The sequence below is a fragment of the Grus americana genome, chromosome 1, assembly GCF_028858705.1.
Source record: "Grus americana isolate bGruAme1 chromosome 1, bGruAme1.mat, whole genome shotgun sequence".
In the NCBI taxonomy this organism is placed as follows: Eukaryota; Metazoa; Chordata; class Aves; order Gruiformes; family Gruidae; genus Grus; species Grus americana.
The window spans coordinates 86,180,541-86,200,770 of NC_072852.1; the positions used below are offsets into that span (position 1 = coordinate 86,180,541).

A 20,230-nucleotide genomic window follows, 5' to 3' on the forward strand; every position below is an offset into this window, starting at 1 on the left:
GACTTTTTGTGTTCTGCTGAAGTATTTGTAGCACATAATGTTCCTGTTTCCTGAGGGTAGAAACAACGAACTGGAAATGCAGGATGGAGGAGGCTGGAAGGACCTGAGAATGAAATTGGCTGCTCTGCAGGCTCTGCCAGTGGCAAGTTCAAATTCTTGGTGGGGCTCCCTAACCTGCTTTCACTACACTTGGGCTCCATATGATGCTTCACTGAACTCAGCTAATTGTTCCACCCAGTCATTCCCTTTCAGGTCATCTCTCTCTTCTTTGCAGCCTTGATCATCTTCAGGCTGCCATTTCTGCCTCATTGATTTCTCAACTGTCTCCTAGACAAGAGCCAATTTTGGGCAGCCTGTTTCCCAAAATCAAAGTGAGAGCCTGGTCTAAGCCTTGAACCAGCATGAATCATTAATGTTGTCCTTTAAATAAATATCTATATATCGTTGACAAAAGGTAGAAGAAAATTAGTGTTAAAGAGTAAGTCAGATGTTTCTGAAGTTGAACAGGACCCTTATATTCTCTGTTCTTGTTGTTCAGTTCAGTCACTTTAACAGTGAGACCAAGGTACTATGAGGGAAGGAGACTGACTCTGAATGAAGATTATGAATTTGGAGACTGGAACTGAAGAGAGCAAAACTCAAGAAATCATGTATTTTCCCAGTTTTCCCAGAATAAGTTCTAGGTCTCATAGTTCCTGTCTCTGTGTTCTGTTCCTTGAGAGGTTGCTACCAAGATAGCTACCTAGTTGCTTGTTACTGCACAGTACAGTAACCCCTCCTGCAAAAATGGTTATACACCATTTAGTTAGTGTTGGTTTGCAGTTCTGTGGAGTATGATTAGTGCAGTGCAGGATTTTGTAGTGTTTTAGTGCCTAATGGGAACATGAGGCTCAAAGTAATGGTGGAACAGACAGAATTCCCATCTAGGCAAACAGTGGTCATATAAAGATGAAAACTGTGTGGTAGAACTCTTCTCTGACCCGTTTTCTCTCTCTGTCTTAGCTTCCTAGTTTTGTGCATGTATTTCCACATCAAACGCTCTAATTTACATGCTGGAGCTAAAGCTGTGTTGTATAGCCTGTTGGTGCAGTCAGCAAAATTTAAGGGAATCAGCTTGACCTAACATAATTTTTTTTCCCTATTTCCATTCAGGGAATATCTTATGTTACAGCCCTCTGTTAGGGCAACCTTATGAACTCAAAACCTGATATTTGCAATAGGTGTGGCAGTATAATTGGATGGAAGCTAGCTGGTAGTCAACTGCATGGAGTGGGGCTGGGGCAGGAGGTTTGGACAGCAAGATCAGGGCACTTAACAAGTCAGTAAAGTGATTATGCTTCAGTGCTTTTCTGCCTTGTTTTACAAAGAAGCATTCTTTCTTTGCTTCTCTTCACAGGAATAAAAACAATGATGGTAAATAATGCTAATAATTAAATAGTTATAAAAATAAAAGTAGCCTCCATCCGCAAATGCATGCTGCCAACAATTTGAGAACCAAGCTCTATGACAGCCAAATGCTGTGAAACTGATTAAAATGGAAGAAAGTAGTTATAATTAACTCTTAAATCATGAAACACATTCAGTGAAAACACAAGTTGCCTCCTTGGAGCCAAAAAGGAGGTTAATAGAAAGAGCAGCACTTAAATGAAGATCTTTTAATATTATTAGTTCTTTCTGTAGTCTATTTTGAAATGTCAGTTTCTTTCATGAAATGAAAGGCAATTGCAAAATGCAGGGAATTCCCATTTTCTGCTTATGCTAAATATTCCTTACTGTAAAACCGTAATATAGTCAAAAGCAAAATTAGAGATGAAGACAGTAAGTATATTTTTACAAAAAATTAAGATTCTTTACTGCAGCTGAAGAAAATCTTAATCCTTACTAAAGGGCTTTGCAAACTTTTGTCCACAAAGAGCAGTTTAAGAAAAGTATTCTTGGTTTGGTTTTTGCCCCCCATTGTATGTTTTCAGTGTTTGTAGATAAATCTTGGTTCATATATTTCTAGACATGGCATGTAAGGCTACATTTTTAATTTACAATGGGAAACAGCATTAGTATAAATGTCCCTCTTCTTAGGCTTATCTATATCTTACTTTTGTAAGCCACTCTCACTTCCCCCCCCACCCAACCCTTCAGGCTCTTGATTTCTTTTCCAGCACCCTGACAGTGCCTTTAAGTCCCTTTTGCAGCTCTGTGCTTGGTTTGTCTATGCAGATTTGCAGATGCTGTCACAGACATGGTCAGCAAATGTCAAGGTTATTTGTCTGATTTGTGGCATTGCTTGCCTGGCCATTGGTAACACTATGCTTGTCCTCTTTATCTTCCATCCATCAACAATCAGAACTTGGTATATAATAAAACCTTGATTTCAGATGAGAAAGAAGCAAGATCAGCATTGCTGAGTAGATGAGAATGTGAATTTAGGGACACATTCTTTACATCAGATGTCCTTTGTTTAAGTACTGTTTGTGAAAAAGTTTTATTTCCGTTCCCTTTTTTAATGCCAAAACAGTATGAATCTTCTTCCTTGTTTTCAAACTTGTTCTATCATAAAATTACTGTGAAATTTGAAGCATTTACTTAGCTATTGCCAGTTGTACTGGAGAAGGAAATGTCAATTTTCAAAGAATTTTTTCTACCACAAATTTTTTTCACCTATAAGTTAATAATGTGGCTACTGAAGTTGAACCCCCTAAACATAAAATTCTGTGCTTAGAATTTTGGAAATACAACCTTTGACACAGTGCTCAAGAAAGGTTTGTTGCTGTGCCCTAGAGCTTGTAAATTACCTATTTTTTTCCTCTCTGAAGCCTTATGTCTTCCTTTTGTACAGATAAAAGTATATTTGTTAAACGTAAATTATACTTGAAGTTGAAAACATCATATTTATTTCCACATAGATAAAAGTGCATTGCAAAGGTCTGTACACAGTTGTACTGAAGAGTTTCCTGAGAAATTAGAGTAGACTTAGAGTAAAATTTCACTGTACTCTTGCACAGTGAAACCATATACAGTAGCTACAGCTCTTATCTTCTCTTTCCATCAAAGATGTCAAATGTGATGGGGAGCTACTGATTCTTTTTTCTCCCTTTGCTTTCTGCAGTCTCCTTTGTATGAAAATTCAAAGGGAGTAATTTCTGTATCACTCTAATTCCTATTATTTTTAGGAGAGTTTCTATCAGGCAAGTGATGGATAACATACACAACAATGCATTTCTTCACATTTTTCATTCTATAACTTTATTAATATTCTAGAGTTGGGATTTTGCTTCCAGATGTTAATGTTAGAAACCTGAGTATAATTACCAATGTTTCTTTGAAAAGTACACAAATCGCTATAAAAATTGTCAATTAAGTCGAATCTTGTGAGATAGGAAGACATTTTATCAGGAGCTTTGTTGTACTCAGTATGCATGTAATTCAAGTACCTAATAAGCAGGTGGCAGAAAGGATCTATCTTTAATTATTTTTTTTTTAAATTACAATAGTTTCAAGATCTCAGCGTTCATCTTGTTAGGCATAGCAGAAGCATAATGAGGAAGCATTGAGAGAGTCTGCGGAAACATGGGGCAGCGATGAATGCATATTGGTTAGGAAGACAAACTAGAGTCACAAGCAAAGCTGTGAGGCTTCTCTAGCCAAGTATATATGTCATGGCAGAGAAGGAAAGCACAGCAGTTATCTAAAGAAATGCTCATGTGGCCACCTGTGTGGGTTGGAAGACAGCACAGTGTCTCAGAATCTCCCCAGATACCTTTGGGTTGCACCTAAGGGGTCACCTGGAGGGGGCTGTTTAGCTGTCCATAGCTCCCTTTTTTAATTAATGCAGAACTTAGGTAACTACTGAAGATGATTCTGCTCAGTCCACTGGCTGTAGAGGTTGCTTGAGTGATTATGCTTCTAATTTGGGCACCCTATCTGAGCCTCAAGTGCTTAATAAAAATTAATGAAAATAAGCATCTTTTCCCTTTAAGAAGGGAAGTTCTTCAGTCAGATCCCACTAGAAAATATATAATCAGAGCATGGAAGATCAGCTTCAAGACTCCTGGTATTTCCATGGTAAACAAGGAAATCTTTTCTTTGGAGAGCATTCAAAATCAACCTTTGGATTGTCGTTGTAAACTGAAAGAATCCCAAAAGACACAGACACAACCATAGTTAGATAATCTGTGAGAAACAAATGATCAAGCCAGCTAGAGGAAATCTTTTATGAAGTACGTTGTTGAGGAAGAATTCCTTTAAGCTTAGTTATACATTAGCCTCTAGGGCCTTTATCTCAAAATTAAATTAAAAAACTGAATGGACCATAAAAACCTACAAGGCTTTGTTACAAATTCCACTCTCCCTTCAGATATTTTTAAAGTATTTTGGAGTCATTCAAAATTATCTCAAATAGTAACAGAGGATAAAAGCGAGTATTGAAATGATTTATATATTTAGTTAAACATTTATCTGTGCTGCTATATGTGCCCTAGTGATATTTTTTTTGAAGAAAACCACATTAACTTCATAATATTAAAACCCTGGGCAATAAATTATGTGTTGCTCTCCCCCCGTTTACTTCCTGTAGAAAGATTTCTGTGAATAGCAGTTATTGTAATTATTGTCTAAGAAAGAAGGTAGGCAGTATTATGTCATGCTCAAAGTGTTGCACAGGCATTGAGTGACAGCTTTTCACAAAGCATTGTGAGCTTTATCCTAGTGAGATGTGTGACTGTAGCTGCAAGGGCATCTCAGTGGCAAAGGAGCAATTATAGTAGGAGAGAACTGAGGGGAGGGGGGAAGGCCTTTTGCTTGATGCGTAACATTATCGTGGTTCCCTATTTATCATGAATGAGAAGTATTCCACTTTTTGTACTCTACCTAAATGTGATGTATCAGTGTGCAGCACAAATTAATTGGAATAGTAGTTTATTGACTCTTCCAGATGTGCTCATTTATCTTTTTGATGCTTTTCACTGAGAGTTAATATTAAGTTATGACTTTTATAAGTCACAGTGCAAAATGTGCAAGAGGAGGAAAGACTGCCTGCAAAGGTACAGGACTTTCTCTGCCCTGAAGAATTTTTGAGGTGCATTTGTTTTGCATCTAGATGAGGAAGTGAGGAAGAAGTACGACAAATATGAGGGAAATCTGTTGAATCAAGTGTAGCAGAGGCAAGCTATACTCATATAATGATTTCTACTGTGAAATAGGCCTAGAGGAGTCAGTTCACAGTGAAGGAGGAAGAAGCATTGTTCCAGTGGGAGGAAACAAGATGATTTTGAAAAGTTCTTGGAACAGATAAGAAGAATAGAAAGAGTAAAAATCTGGCATTGCTATGATTTGAGCTTCTATTAGTGAAACAATTTAAAATACATGAAAGTACTGTGTTGCAGAGGGATAGATATATTTTCAAAACTATTGCAAGTTCAAAACAGGGATTAGGTAAATTCATAAAGAGATACTAAAGGGATTGGATTCAGGTATACTCTCTGGCAACACTGGTATTGTATTTGTGGATACTGGAGGAACAGTAGGAGAGTGGACTATGTAGAGGCCAGGCTTGCAAGCTGTCTCTGAAAAGCACCTCTTCCTGGCACTGGAGACACAGAGAAAACTTGGATTAGATGGATGTTGATCTGCTTCAGTGTTCTTTCTTGTGTTTTGAAATGTAGTTTGCACTAAAGCATGAAGAATTCTTATTCTCTTGACTGGACATTCAAAAACAGAAGAAGTGTTCTTCCAATAAGGAAGGCTGTCAGGAACTCTTGATTAAGAACTGACAATTTTTATATTGTGCAGGCAGCCCCATTGTTTCCATGTGCCTCCATGTCTCCCGGGAATGAGATATTTGGACCAATATTAGAGTTGGGATTTCTAGAGAGTAGTGCAGGATGGAGCATCCTCTCTGCAGTGGTCAGCTTTTAGGGAATAGAATATTGGATCTGACCTTAGGTCTCCTGTAGGAATTGGGGGCTATGGGACTAATAGTTCCTCTTGCTGCCTCTAGTTTGCTCTAATTTCACAGAACTCAAAGAAACAGCTATATTCCATTCATGGAGAGGAAGAACCTGTCAGGCCCTCATCTTTTCTCCAGGAGACTTGTGCAGTGCCTGAACAATACTAGCTTTTTTTCTTAATCCTAAAAGCATGCCTGAATTCCTCCTGCAGAACCCAGACAGGTGCATGGTTCAGATGAATGCTTAACTGTTCTTTGATGTCAGGTTCTGCAGGTAGTATCTGTCAGAGGGTAATAGGGTCAATGTGCATTGCTTTCCGATCTGTGGCTACATACTGTCTACATACTAAGCTAGAACATGCTTCAGCAAATGTCTGTCTAAAGATTTATGGGTGGAATCAAAAGGATAAGCAAACAAGGAGTTTTCTTAGGTCCAGCAGAACCTGTGGCCAGCAAAGGATTAATACAGTTTTTCTAGTTGTCACTGTTCTTTATCAGTCTCAGAATGCCAGGCAAACCCAGAAGAAAAAAACCAGTCCATTCTAAGGAGATCCCTCTTAGGTTTGTCATGTGCATGACCAATTCCATCAAGACTCAAGACATATGCCATTGGGATACTCTAAAATAAGTGACTACACAAACCTAGGAGCAAATCTACTTCCCTTCTAATAAAACACATGCACTGAAGAAGAGAATTTTGAATCAGTGCTGCCCCATTTAGCAACACTGGTGCTCTGTGGCTCTTCAGGTGTGGTCATTGACAGTGCTTGAACTTTGAGGAAATCCTTTATTTGTGTAAGGAAACTGCTGCAGAGATACTAACTGCATGAAATACTTCATGTTTGCCACAGTTTAGATACAGGATGGGCACACAGCAGCCCCCTTTGTGACAGAAATGTCACAAGCACAGGCCTGTACAAGTGTCAGTTATCCTAGTACATATGAGAGTACTATCACTATGTTTTCTGTAGCACTAAGCATCATTTGCCTGGAGACTGTACTAAAATGTTCCCACTTCAAGGCTGAGCTCAGAAAAAGTGAGAAATTACAGCACTGGCTCTGTCTGTTGGGAAGAAACAGGCTGTACACAGTGCCAGTTAAGCCAGGCATACTTTATTTCACATTCAAGGCTTTCCAGCTGAAGTGGTTTGTGTTTGCAGTCTTGTGTAGAAGAAGCTTTGAGATGCTGGGCAAGAACTGATTCTCTTCTGTTGAGATATACAACAGAAGAGAGCAAAGGAGATCCTGACCACATATAAGGAAGAAAAAAAAATCCCCAATAGTGGTTCAGCACTGGAACAGATGCCCAAAGAAGCTGAGGAATCTCCATCCTTGGAGATGTTCAAAACTCGCCTTGACATGCTTCCTGAAGAACTCTTCTCCCTTGCTGGTTGTTCAGCTAAGAAACCAGGATTCTTGAAAATACTGGTGATGATTGTATTCATCTCTCTTACTGGCATCTTGAACATAATTAAATTTTGGTAATCCACATACCACAGTGATGGTGCCAAAGTAAACAATCATGATAGCATTGGTGAATAACAAGCAAATAACCTGGAGACTTCCATCTCCTGTCTCTTGGAGCTTGGTACTAAAGAAAAGGCAATATATAACTGGTCTTTTCTGACTGTGTGGGATCTTCACTGTTTTGTAGGACTGAATCATTAAAAGCCATTTGAATCCTCAGGAACTGCCACACTTTTCAGATGCTTGATGATTTTCAGGACTTCCAAGGAGTTGGAGATCTTCCACTAGATTCCTTTGTGGAAGGGTTTGCATAAGAAGGATTGACAGCTGGTACATGGGTGGCAAGTTCTATGTAGCTGGAAGAGAGAGAAGATGGTTGTTTAAGGATGTTTGTTGAAAAATTGTATGCAGGGAAAGTGTATTACTTTGCAGTTGGATTTGCAGGAGGATGGGGGATAGTGGATTCTGTAGCAAGGAGAGCTAACCTGTCTGAAAGCGCTTTTGGGAGAAGTAACAAGCTGAGAAGGCCATGGAAAGGTGCTTGTGTGGGCAAGAGAAGAGGGTGGTTTAAAAGTTGGGATGGTTTGAGGTTTCTGTTTAAGTAGTTTGGTGTAGGGAAGAAATACTTGGAGAACTGAAGAATGAAGGATGAGTGTCTTTGGGTGTAGTCAAATTCTGCACACACCAACTGCTGGGGGGAAGGGCAGGGCAGTGGTTAGCCGTTTAGAGACTTGGTACTCTTTAATTCAGGGAGGCTGGTGCTTCCCTCCTACTCTCCCTTAAATGCTTCCATCATGTTCTCCTCTATCCTTCATTGTGGAGTAAGCATTTTTCATTGAGGTGTGGAAGAGGCAGAATCAAAAAAAATGACAGCTTTACCTTTTTTAACTGCTAAATCAGAACCAGCTTTTTCATTAAGCCACAATTTATCTCAGGGAAAAATAATTTTCCATTCTAATCCAGACGAAGGCTGCATGATGTCTCATGAGGAACAGTGCAACGTTGCTGGGATAGAGGGTCTGCCAGGGTAAGCTGAACAGATGTTGTAAGAGAGATGTGCAGGTAGGGAGGAAGAACAATTGGTTTCCTTGGAGCCAGAAATTATTTTGTGTCTGCTGCTTGGTAGCAGGGCTTTTTAGTTCTATCTGTTTTGTGGTAGCAAACTGATTTCCTTCTTACATATTACCTAGTAATTTCAAGACTTTGGCCTGAGATCCAGCAGCCAGAGCACATTTGGGTTCTGTTTCCTGCTTTGCCACTCGTAAGTTATGTGACATTGAGAAGGTCGAAGGGCTATTTTGAAACCTTCTTTAAATGAATGCAGTCCCATTGACTGAAATGAAAGTTTTCTTCAGTTTATTTGACCTCTATTTCTGCATTTATTTGCCTTCAAAATGAATGTTTAAAAGTCCCCATCTCTCAGGAGTTGGCTGGCCTAAAAAAATGTCTCTCAGATGTTACAATGTTATAGATTGGCTGGCAGTATAAATTCTGAGTATTTATGTCTCCATGTAGAGTAGTCATGCAGGCTTCATTCTGGTGTATCCAGTCTTGCTTTTGGTGGCTCAGGCAGCAGTCTTCAGCCCTGTTCTGGAGAACACTGCTATGTGCTTGTATAGTTCTTTCTGTAAAGAAGCATATTCTGATCATTCATCCTGGTATTTTCTCCTTTTTACAGTTACATCCAGTGGTGTTTTTCTTCTGTGGTGTCCACATGCTTTATAAACTAATATGCAGTACCTGTATTATAGCCTTCCTCCCATTTAATCTTCACTTTTTCTCAGTTGTATTTAACTGATTTTATTTTTCTCTTTCCTCATAAATCATCAAAGTTTTTGCTTCTTCCTGAGGTCCCTTCAGTTTCCTTACATTTTAGTGATGCCCAGGGTGCTTTTGGTTCATCTGTGTTTGGTGCTCTTCATTCTCATTAGGGGCAGTGTAAGACAGAACTATTCCGTCCTGTCCCGTAATTTCCCCCCCTCTTAGTAAAGCAAGTCAAATTACACTCCATTGCACTCCATTGCCTTTTCTCATAGTCCCCAGGCTACTTTTTTCTCTGCGACACAGAACTTGCTCAAGTCTCCCATTGCTAGGTTTTTAGATAATTGCAGTGAGGCTGCTCCTTTTAATTACAACTCTCCTCTCCCCTATTTCAGCCAAGTTATTGAGCCATTTCTCTATATAGCCCAAGACATTTTTCTTTCTCCTTAGCTACGCTTCACTGTCTCACTGAAGACATTGAAGTGTTTTCGATGCTCTGTGCAAACAGCAACTAAAGAAACAAAACATACTGGCTTTCTGCATGTAACCTACATATTACCATGATATTTCTCTGGTAAGCTGAGAATTCGGCAGATGGAGCCAGAAGTACCTTGCTTAGCAAAATTATTGTGCTGGATTGATCTAATGCAACGCTGGATTAGGCTACATGCTGCTCCCTGACTGTGAGATAAGCCTTAATGGTGGTGATGGAGTATCGTTTGGTTTTGTTTGGATTTTTTTCCCACTTAAGATAATAAATTTGGACTTGTGTGCTTTTCATGGCTGTAATGCATGCTCTGTTTGACCTTAAATATCACAACATTTGGTTCCTCACCTACAACCTATTAATGGGAAAAATACTGTCCAGCTTCAATAGTGTTGTACGGTCATACACTTAAAGGGACAATGGCCTGCATCTGAAATACAGTTACAAGTGTGTCAGCAATGCAGATTTGTATTGTCATAAATGGTGAAAACTCTCCTGTCATGGCTACTCCCCTGCAGAGTCCTGAAAAAGCAAAGTGTAATTATAAGAGACAGAATTTATAAAGCATACAGGGGAAGTGGAATGGAGGCATTCCAAGGGATGTTGCCAAAGATGCAAAGGATCAGGACTTTACAGCCTATATTGTGGGACAGATTAACATTGCTCTGTGAACGCCACTCTCACTGACGCCATGAATGTCTAAAAATCTGTGTGTACTGTCAGTGTACGAAACAACTGGGACCGAAGTCCTGAAGGGTGGGAGGTGTGCGTATATGGTAAATACTGGGCCTGTGCTACTCTTTTTCACCTGTATCTCAGAAGTAGTAAATGATGGCGTGGGTGTATAAAAACTGCCAGTTCTGTATTATTGTGACCTGATTTCTGTTTCTACCTTCTGTCTTTTCTTAAGCAGTATTTCTGTGAGAAGGCTTCTGTGCTTTGATTGCGGAAGTTATAAAAACACTCCAAGAAATCTCTGACCATTTCAAGGGAGTGGTGTGTGTTTTTTGGAGATGGTGGTGTCTACAGAGAACCTTCATGGATTCTAGAGCTGGCATCAGTGCAAGAAGAGTGGCAGGAATGGGTTGGCTCTGGATGGGCTGCTTCTTTCATCTAGTCACCTCACTAGAAGGTAAGAACAGATTTTATATAATGCAACAGCTTAACAAAATTTTCTCTAGAGAGAAAAAAAAAAAGTGTGCTCTGCAGTATGCTTATCCTAGTCCAGATGAGCATTGAGCACATCTTTCTGTTTGATGGTTGATCACTGTTTCATGAGTTGTAAAAAGATACAAGTATTGTTTCTAGTGGGACAGGCAAACCCTCTTATGAAGCACCGTTAATGAACATTTTATTAGCTATCTCAGAAGTGACAGTCTCAAAGAATAAATATTTTGCCCCAGGAATAAGCTCCTTGTTACTGCTTTGCATGTATTTGATTCTTGTGTTCCTGTTCTTGCACTATGTTTGTTTTGTGAAACAAGGTCTTGATGTTTATGCTATTCTACAAGGCAGGACTGAAATCAGGAATTGTTGTCTCTGCCATCTGAATAACTTGCCTCATGTAATAGACATGGAGAAAATGCTCTGCATTAACAAGAAGAGGCAGTTTGTGTTGAGCCAGCAGAGGGGAGGAGGGAGAGAGCAGTGAAGACAGGATAGATAAAAAGTGGGCAGGGGAGAAGAGAGGCCAAGAAAACAAGAGAAGAAAGAACAGATGCAGTCAGGGTGATGAGAGCAGGAGATAAGATGAGAGCTGTGGGAGAGAGTTAGGGAAGGGCAAAGGTATTGTAAACAATCCTCTTGTTTGTTCCAAGAAGTATCCTTGCAGCTACATGTGCTCAATGAACTGCACCGCTTTGTGATGGCTGTTCATCTCCTGCATATGTGAAAGCCTCTGAAAAAATAGAGGAGGGAGAGAGGGAATCAAAGGGAGACAAGGAAGGAAAGACCTAGAGGGATGGAAAGGAGAATAGCGTCAAATCTAAAAAAAAGAGGGTGAAGATTGGGAAGAAAAAAATTCTGTTTTTTTCCTTAATAATAATGAAGAGGAAAGCTTGTTAAAGCATTCCTTCTCTTAATAGGAGCAGAATGGAGTGGGAGCAAGTTCAGAGAGGAAATCATAGAATCATGGAATGGGTTGGGTTGGAAGGGACCTTAAAGATCATCTAATTCCAACCCCCCTGCTGCGGGCAGGGACACCCTCCACTAGACTACGTTGCCCAAAGACTCATCCAACCTGGGCTTAAACACTTCCAGGGATGGGGCCTCCACAACCTCTCTGGGCAACCTGTTCCAGTGCCTCAACACTCTAACAATAAAGAATTTCTTTCTAACATCTAATCTAAATCGACCCTCCTTCAGCTTAAACCCATTACCCCTGGTCCTGTCACTACACTCCCTGATAAACAGTCCCTCAACATCTTTCCTATAGGCCCCCTTCAAGTACTGGAAGGCTGCAATCAGATCTCCCCAGAGCCTTCTTTTCTCCAGGCTGAACAATCCCAACTCTCTCAGCCTGTCCTCACAGGAGAGGTGCTCCAGCCCTCCGATCAGCTTCGTGGCCCTCCTCTGGACTCTCTCCAACAGCTCCATGTCTCTCCTGTACTGGGGCCCCCAGAGCTGGATGCAGTACTCCAGGTGGGGTCTCACCAGAGCGGAGTAGAGGGGCAGAATCACCTCCCTCGACCTGCTGGTCACACCGCTTTTGATGCAGCCCAGGAGATGGTTGGCTTTCTGGGCTGCAGGCACACACTGCCAGCTCATGTTGAGCTTAATAACTGATGTAAGATCATAATACAAATTCTTAAATATCTGCAACTCTGTTAACTGCTGATTTAAAAATTATTTTACAAAGTACTATGTTATTCCTTAGTGTAACTGGTAGAGGAACTGAGATAGAAAAGGGAGAGAAAATTCTATTCTCTGCAAATATGAAGCAACTCAGTGATCACTCCTGTAAGTTTGTAGAAATAAAAGAATTTAGAAAACACTGTGTGATACAGCTTCACACATCACATGGTCGAATTGCCTGGATTAAAACAGGACAGTAAAATTCTGCCTTTGGAGATGAAGCAGTAAAGGTACCCATGAGCTGAATTTCAACTCAGTTCAGAGTCAGGGGAGTCAGCACCTTGCATTGTGACTGTACTACATGGTCCTAGGATCACTCCAAATCTAATTTGCATCTCAGAGGTAAATATTTTTGTTGTGATCAAAAGGCAAAGAAGAACTATCCATTAGGGGAAGGAAAGTCTGATGATAACTATGTAGAAAGCTTTGCCCCTGGCCATTTTGTTAACTTATTATTATATATAGTAGAAACTTGAACTTCAGATTTCATATTTAAGTTGAAAAATATAGGGAATATCCAGTTTGGTCTTTAGTTTTTGTAAGGTTTGTTGGAAGTTTTAGATGGTGTCTAAAATATGTCTCGCCTCTAACTGAAGAGGATTGACTGAGTGGGAAAATCAGTCAAGTTAATTTCTCTTCCAAGTGTTTCTTAGGAATTTGACTTAGATTTAAACAGTCTGAATGTAAATGGATTTTTGTCTCAAGTTAAGCTTTGTTTGAAGTTTTCTGATGGGAAAAACAATATTGATAAAACCTTAATGTAAATGATTAAGAAAAGAAGGAGAAGCTATAGAGAGGGAAAGAAAAGTAGCCAAAGTATTCAAACCATCTTTCTATGCATTATGAGGAGAGCAAATACTTTTTATGCAGAATGCTTTTCAGTTATAAGGAAGGCAGTACCCTTTTACAGGACTTCATGGGAATTTAAATCCCTTCAGGACTCAGAAGTAAAGTTCTTTTAAGCAATTGAAAATGTTTTTGTTGTTATCGTTGCTCTTGTTTTTAATGCTTAAAAAGGAATCATTAGGCTGAACTTATTTGATACAGATCTAGTATTTGGACACACTGATTTCACTAGGAATGAGCATGTCTGTCCAAAATTTTCCAGACACAATTTTTAGGCTAGAAAAAACCTGCATGGGAAGTGTAACGAAAACTGTTTTGGAAAGAGACGACATTTGTAAACTTCTTCTTTCAGCTTTATAAAAGGAAACAAGATTGGGCAAAAGTTTTCATTATGATTACATTCCCTGATGTTTGTGGCTCTGCAAGAGTTTTTGAGGTTTTAGTTTGGGGAACATTTTTTTTAAGCTACATGCTGGGTGAAAAAATAGATTTTTTCCTTTTTCTCAAAAATACATAAAGAAATAAACAGAAATTTTACTTCTGTGAGTATCTATATATGTATGTAATTACTGTCTATAGTTCATCATTTAACATTTTTGTAGGTTAACCTTTCTGATTATAAAAGTTAGTGAAGCATAGAATTTAAGAATACCTGATGGGCTACAGTTAAAATAGCTGAGAGCAAATGATAACTTGCTAATGAAACAGCTCTTACTAGGGCATGGAGTTGTATTTTCAGTGGAATATTAGTTTTGGTTTGACTGAGTTATAAATGTTTACAGCTGTAAACACAAGCAGAGTTAGTTTTGCAGAACTCATTAAATATGTTCCAAAGGAATTCTGTGGTCTGCATGTGAGGCACTGCATTTATTTTACAACAAACTCTCCATCCTGCAGAATGGCTGGACAGCCTTTCTAAATATCTTCTGGAAGTTCAAGATATAGAGAGGATAATTCTTCTACGTTGGTAGAAACGTTTTGCATTAAAACTGTCTCCTTGGCAAAAGGGAATATGCAAGAAAAAGTTTGTGAGGTCAGACATTCTTATTTCATTTTTCCTCTTATCTTTCCTATTAACTGGTTGTCATATTGGGTTATTGAAAATAATGTATTGATTGCTCAAATTGACTTGACTTTGAAGTGGAGGAAAACTATACTTTCCTCAAAGGTAATCTTCAGAGTAAAAAATACCATTACCTTTTGTTTTATTATATACAAAGAAAGGTTTAAATGGATGTTCTTTTACTTCAGGGGAAAAAAAAGTAAAATTAACTTTTTACTTCAGTTGCTTGTGATTCACATGAGTTATTAAAATCCTAGCAAAGATTTTTTTGTTATGTTCTTCCCAGTTCTTTCCTGACACTTCCCTGCATGCCAAAATCTTTGCCATATGCTTGGTAAGCCCAGGGCAGAGGAATCTCCAGTTGTAGACATTCAGAAGGTGAATGGGACTGGTCTGGTTGTGCAGCTTGTTTGTACAGGGATTGGTGTCTGGGTTATCCCATCAGTCAGTCTCAGAAGTTCCACTTTATTTGTTTTCTGCCATAACAGATGACTCTGTAGTCCTTGTGCTAGGACATCCCCATTCCCGGGTATGAACCATAGCCCTGTGTTGAAACTGTTCACAAGCTGCAGGCTAGCTCTTGCTGCTTGGAGGCCAGTAGAACAGTAGAGGCTATTCATGCTGCAACTACCACTGTTTATATTCAAAGCTAATTAAAGCTTCAAAGAAAAGGAAGAACATTCTTGTAATATACAGTATCTGGCACTTTCAGTATATGCTTCAGTGAAACCTTGGAAGGCCCAAACTCACATTTTAATGCTTATGATGCAAAAATAAGCAGGAAAACATAGATGAACTTAAAAAAATCACACTGTACTGTATCAAAAGTAGCCAGTTTAATGGCAGTGGCAGTTGGATAAGTTCTAGACTCGATAGTGGGTGATTGCAGAATGAATCTCTCAACCTGTGGAAGAATACATATTATATTGTATTACTAGGGAAGTTGTAGATAATAATTTAATTTGATTGCATATGCAAACTTGAAACCAAGCATTTAATGTTGTTTTTTTATTCCCTGATGTCTGCATTTCCTGACATTAGCAGAGGAATTAGTCCAACATGCTAATACTTACAGTTTCCCTAGAGCTTTAACAAAAGAATAGGGGAGGTAAAGAGAAGAATACACAGTCCTTCTTCCTCCATGTGGATGACAACTTCAATGTTCTGATAGTGTCAGCATTTTGCTCTGACACAGCAAGTACTTAGAAAATATTATACTTCATGGAAGTCACTAAATACTTATCCTATTGGCTCCAAATAGATTTTTTTATTAATTGCAGATGAGTACAGAAGTAATACAGGAACATTCATTGCAGGAATGACTTCACAATATAGATTTGTCCAAGCAAAAATCAGTCTTTTGTCTCATATAGGCTGGTTTTGTATATATTCTCTTCTATTAGGAGGCATATTTTATAAATTTGTACCTTATTTTTTCATGTCAAGTCATAGCTGAACTGTAAAAAAAGACATTTTTTGTTAAAAAATAACAGTGATCTTTGTATTGAGTAGTAATGAACAAGTGGGATTTTTGTGCTATTTTTGTTTGCTTTTTTACTTGTTTCATCAACTCATTCTTGAAAAATAAAATACTTGTTAAGATTGCATATGTCACTAGCCACTGATACATTATCACCACAATAGCTGTTTCATTTTGGAAGAAGTTCTAGTGTATTTGAGGCTTCCCAAAAGTTTCACTGTGTTCTGTCTCCAAGTGATAGCCCACATATATAAATATATTTGTTCAGTTGCGTGATAAAAGGCTCATCCCACACTCAAAGGAGCACAGAGAAGCAATGAAAGGCAGGGGAACCCAAGTAATCTAGTAGAGAAATAAACACCCTGACCCAGCTTCTCCCAGGGCTGTCATAGGAGCCTGATCAGCCCATTGAGTGGGAATGGAACCCATTAAGATAAGTCAATGGAAGTGCTCTCTGGGGGTTACTGCCAACATGGGACTTATGGGATGTAGGGAAGATCATTCAGGGTTTCTGCAAAAATTACTGCGAGTTATTTAGGGGAGGAACCATAGGCAGGGAAAAAGAGGGAACAAGGTGGTTTGGGGGAGGATCAAGTGTGAGATAATAGAGATGAGGGGCCAGTCATGTGTAAACAGGCTGTTGGTCAGTATGCCTGTCGGGCCTTGACCTGCAACCGATCACCACAGTCTATCCTATCTTCTTAAATTCAGTTTTTCACTAGTTACATGGATGAGGGGGCTTTATTTTGTGTGTATGTACACATACAGACATCTAAATGCCAGCAACTGGAGTTGAACTACAGGTCATAGGGGCCCCTCTGTCAGTGCTGCCAGCAGCTGGAGAGCCTGGAATGGATGAAAATCAAGTGCCAGGAACTTAAGTTGGACCACAGTTCACAGCATCTGTGCATCTGTGATGCCAGCAACTGGAGGGAGTGAGCTTATATGAATGAGTCTGTGATCTCTAGCAAATATCAAACCAGACTAGCTGGTTAGTAGAGTAAGTGGGTTTGGAAGCCAGGGAGAGACCAGAGAATCTGGGAGATGAATGAGACACCTGTGTGTATGTGTGTGTGTGTCTATGAGCGAGTCAGCTGGAGGAGCTGTCTACTGAGGGGATCAGGAGGTCTAAGCCAACCACTGGGGAGGGACACCATAAGTTCTGGGGCTTCTTTGACAGTTCTGTCTGTATATTGTGTATCTCTGTGCAACTGGAGTCAAGATGATCCAAGGGTCAGCTCCTAGGCTGAGTGTCTGAGGCCATTTACTGGAGGGATCCATAATGTGTGTGCCTGTGCATGTGTTTGTATGTGTAAGTGGGGTTCTGTGGAGTGAGGCAGCACTACAGCAACTGGCTGCGGTCCCTGGGGACTCACATGTCCAAGTGCTAGCAACCTAGGAGAACAAGGATCCAGGGCCAGCTACTGAGTAGACTGCATGCTAAAGCCAGTTACTAGAGGAGCCACAGTGTGCCTGCATGTGTGTGTATCAGTGAGCGAGGGTGTCTGAATACTAGGAACAGGAGTGGGGCTGCAAGCTTCAGGTGCTTATATGTGCAGGTGCCAGCAAATGGAGAGACCATAGATCCAGAGGTCAGCTACCGGACACTGAATGTATAAAGACAGTTATTGCAGGGATCCATGTGGTATCTAAATGCATATCTATTTCCTGCTAACAGACCTTCATCCTGACCAGCCAGAAAGGAAAGCAGGATGAGGCTGTTGGTGGTGCTGTTTCTGTTTGCATGACTGGTGAGTGTTTCTGTCTATGTTGATCTCTGTGACTGGCCATGTGTCTACATGTGTTTGTGTGTGTGCTTATTGGGAATACCCACTCAATCTTGCTATTGGTTGGACCTGGGGCTGCAGCAGCTTTGCTTATGTGAGGTTACTGGATTTGGCAACCCCTAACAATGTTTTTGCAAAAGCCCAGAGAATGCTTTCTCTTTCCAGCCCCCTCAGAGAGCATTTGCAGTCTTCCTACTTGTTAATGTTCAAGGCATGATTATACAAGGCAGAATAAGCCCGGTAATATTTCAGTTCTTTTCAAGAAGTCTGTTAAGCCAGAGAGCTTTGCTGCTTGGGGCATTCAGTTGCATAACAAAGCAAACTCTCTGAATGTTACCTTCTTCCCTAGTGCCCTTTGCCTTATCCACCAATGTATTTGGACATTTGGATATATTCAGAATTCAGCTGGACAAGGCCTTGAGCAACCTACTGTAATTTAGCCTGGCCTTGAGAGGGGTGTTGATCAAGATGACCTGTATACCTCCCTTCCAGCTTGTTTCATTCTGTGATTCTATGGTCTGGTCATTCTTAGCACCAGCTTCTAATCCCGCAGGTAAAGGGATTCTTTTGCTGTCTTCTCAGGATCAACTTTCTTAGTGGCTATAGTTTGCCTATACTTGGGTTGTATAATTTCCTCTTGCACGACTCTGGTGTTAAGGTAGTGAGGACAAGTGTTCTTCAATCCAGAAAGCTGTTAGGCCACCTCTGCCTTCATGCAGGTTGTCCACGGGTCAGTCATCCTTGGGTGAATTGTCATCTTCTTGCATCTTACTTCTTTGCCTGTAACACAAGCGCTAAGGTGTCTTGCTTTAAAGTATAGGCTAACCAAAATCATGCCTATTCTGAACAGCCTGATCTGTAATAGCAACTTCCAACCTCTGCCCAGTTGATCTTGACATTATAGTATAGCGCAGCCCAAGAGATTGGTTTGTGGTGTAAGTATAGACTGGTACTACCATGAGTCGTCGAGATTTTTTCACCCTTTCTGGCCTGCATGAACAGAGGACAATGAAACGAGAGTGTAGTTAATTCTGAATTTTATTTTTTGAAGAGTGTAACAAATCTATTTGACTCTGCTATAAAAGATGATGGGGGTTTTAGTTTAGGAAAGAGAAATACAGGAGAATCTCTCATCAGCTATTTTTCTCTTCTTTCAACTAAAATAACAGTCTCAGTAAGAAATTGGAATCTCATTCTTCAAAAATGTAAGATTAAAGCAGGAGTCAATGAAGAATTGTCATCATTTCATGTGTTTAAAAGCCTCCAGATTGCTCAGATACCTTGATTATTCCTCATTTTTAATGCAGAGTGGAATATTATTCTATTGATACTCTGAGGTCACTTCAATAAGTGGTGTCTCTAGCAGCATCAGGGACTGCCCTAGGCCTGGATCTGATTTGGTCTTGCAAGACCCTTAATCTTGAGCAAGATAGAAACGGTATAAGCCGTTTTTCTTCCAGGTTGGTAAATTCAGCTGAACAGATCATTGCTGAAGAGCAGCAGAATAGTGCTGTGGCCCAGCACAGTGAGGATGTGTAATGTTACATCAGTACTAATAAAGTGGCAGAGTGAAGGCTTATACCTGTACACTGGTGTGTAGTCATTCATACTGTTAAATTATTAGCACAGTCATGAGTTTGGCTTGTGCCAACTATGCTTCTCCTAAACAGTGCCTAGGCTTGGTCAGAGATTAGGATGGACCAAGGACCATGCCTGAGAGATGGTTTGGATGCAACCATGCAGTTCTGTGGGGTTGGAGTTTTTAGCCATATGAACATGAACCATACTGTGCATGTGTTGTCCTCGGAATTAGAGAGCAGTCTAACAGCTTGTTAGATTTATGAGTGTACATGCAGCTAGTGTGACTGGGGATCTGATTCAAGGCATACAGCCAGTAGGAGAGGGAGAAAAAGAAGAAAAATAGTGAGGGACTTTTGACCGTAGGTCACCAAATGAGGTTTATGCACACAACATTCTCGTGTACTTTTCTTATTTTTCTAATGCTTCCTGACTTAAAATATTCACTGTGAGAGGGACAGTTCTGTCTGCTTCAGGCTGCCTGTATCTGTTTGCCTGTGAAATATTCATGTGCTTGATAGAGATTACCTTGCTCACTGGTGAGAAGCCATCTAGAGAATGTTTCCTGCTAGTTGTGGTAGAGCCCAGGCTGCTGAGCAGGTCTTCTCTATTTTCTCTCTTCTGCTTTCCTTTCTCACTTTTTTCTGGATTTCCATGCCCTGATTAACTTTTCTGTATTTTATTTTCTCCTAGAGTTTCCATGGGGTAGTGGTAAATGGGAGACTCAGACCTGATTAGAAAAAAAGTTCTTTCTTTGTTGAAAAATGACTTTGTATATTATTCCAGCATATCAGTGTTTGGGAACCCAGTGTAAAAATACTGACCTGACAGTGTGCAACCACTGTGCCAGAGTGTGCAATTCAGACAGTAATGTGCATGGGGAACACCAAGTCCCTCTGCTGCCAGGAGAGCCTACTCAAGGAGGTGTAGGCCTTTCACGGATGCTTTGCTGCTCAGATGAGCCATC

General features: G+C 40.0%; 1 protein-coding gene across 11 annotated transcripts in view; it reads left to right on the plus strand.

Annotated features, from left to right (window-relative positions):
• LOC129197620 (ephrin type-B receptor 5) overlaps nt 1–20,230 on the plus strand; it is an 81,508-nt gene that overhangs the window by 8,605 nt on the left and 52,673 nt on the right. For 7 of the 11 annotated variants that reach the window (XM_054806296.1, XM_054806245.1, XM_054806260.1 and 4 more), the window contains one exon: nt 10,570–10,788. In XM_054806296.1, coding sequence (XP_054662271.1) covers nt 10,695–10,788 — 94 coding nt within the window. In that variant the 5' untranslated portion in view covers nt 10,570–10,694. Of the gene's footprint in view, nt 1–60; nt 10,789–17,576; nt 17,650–20,230 lie in introns of those variants that run through there. The other 4 variants (XM_054806304.1, XM_054806274.1, XM_054806324.1 and 1 more) reach the window with 4 other exon arrangements.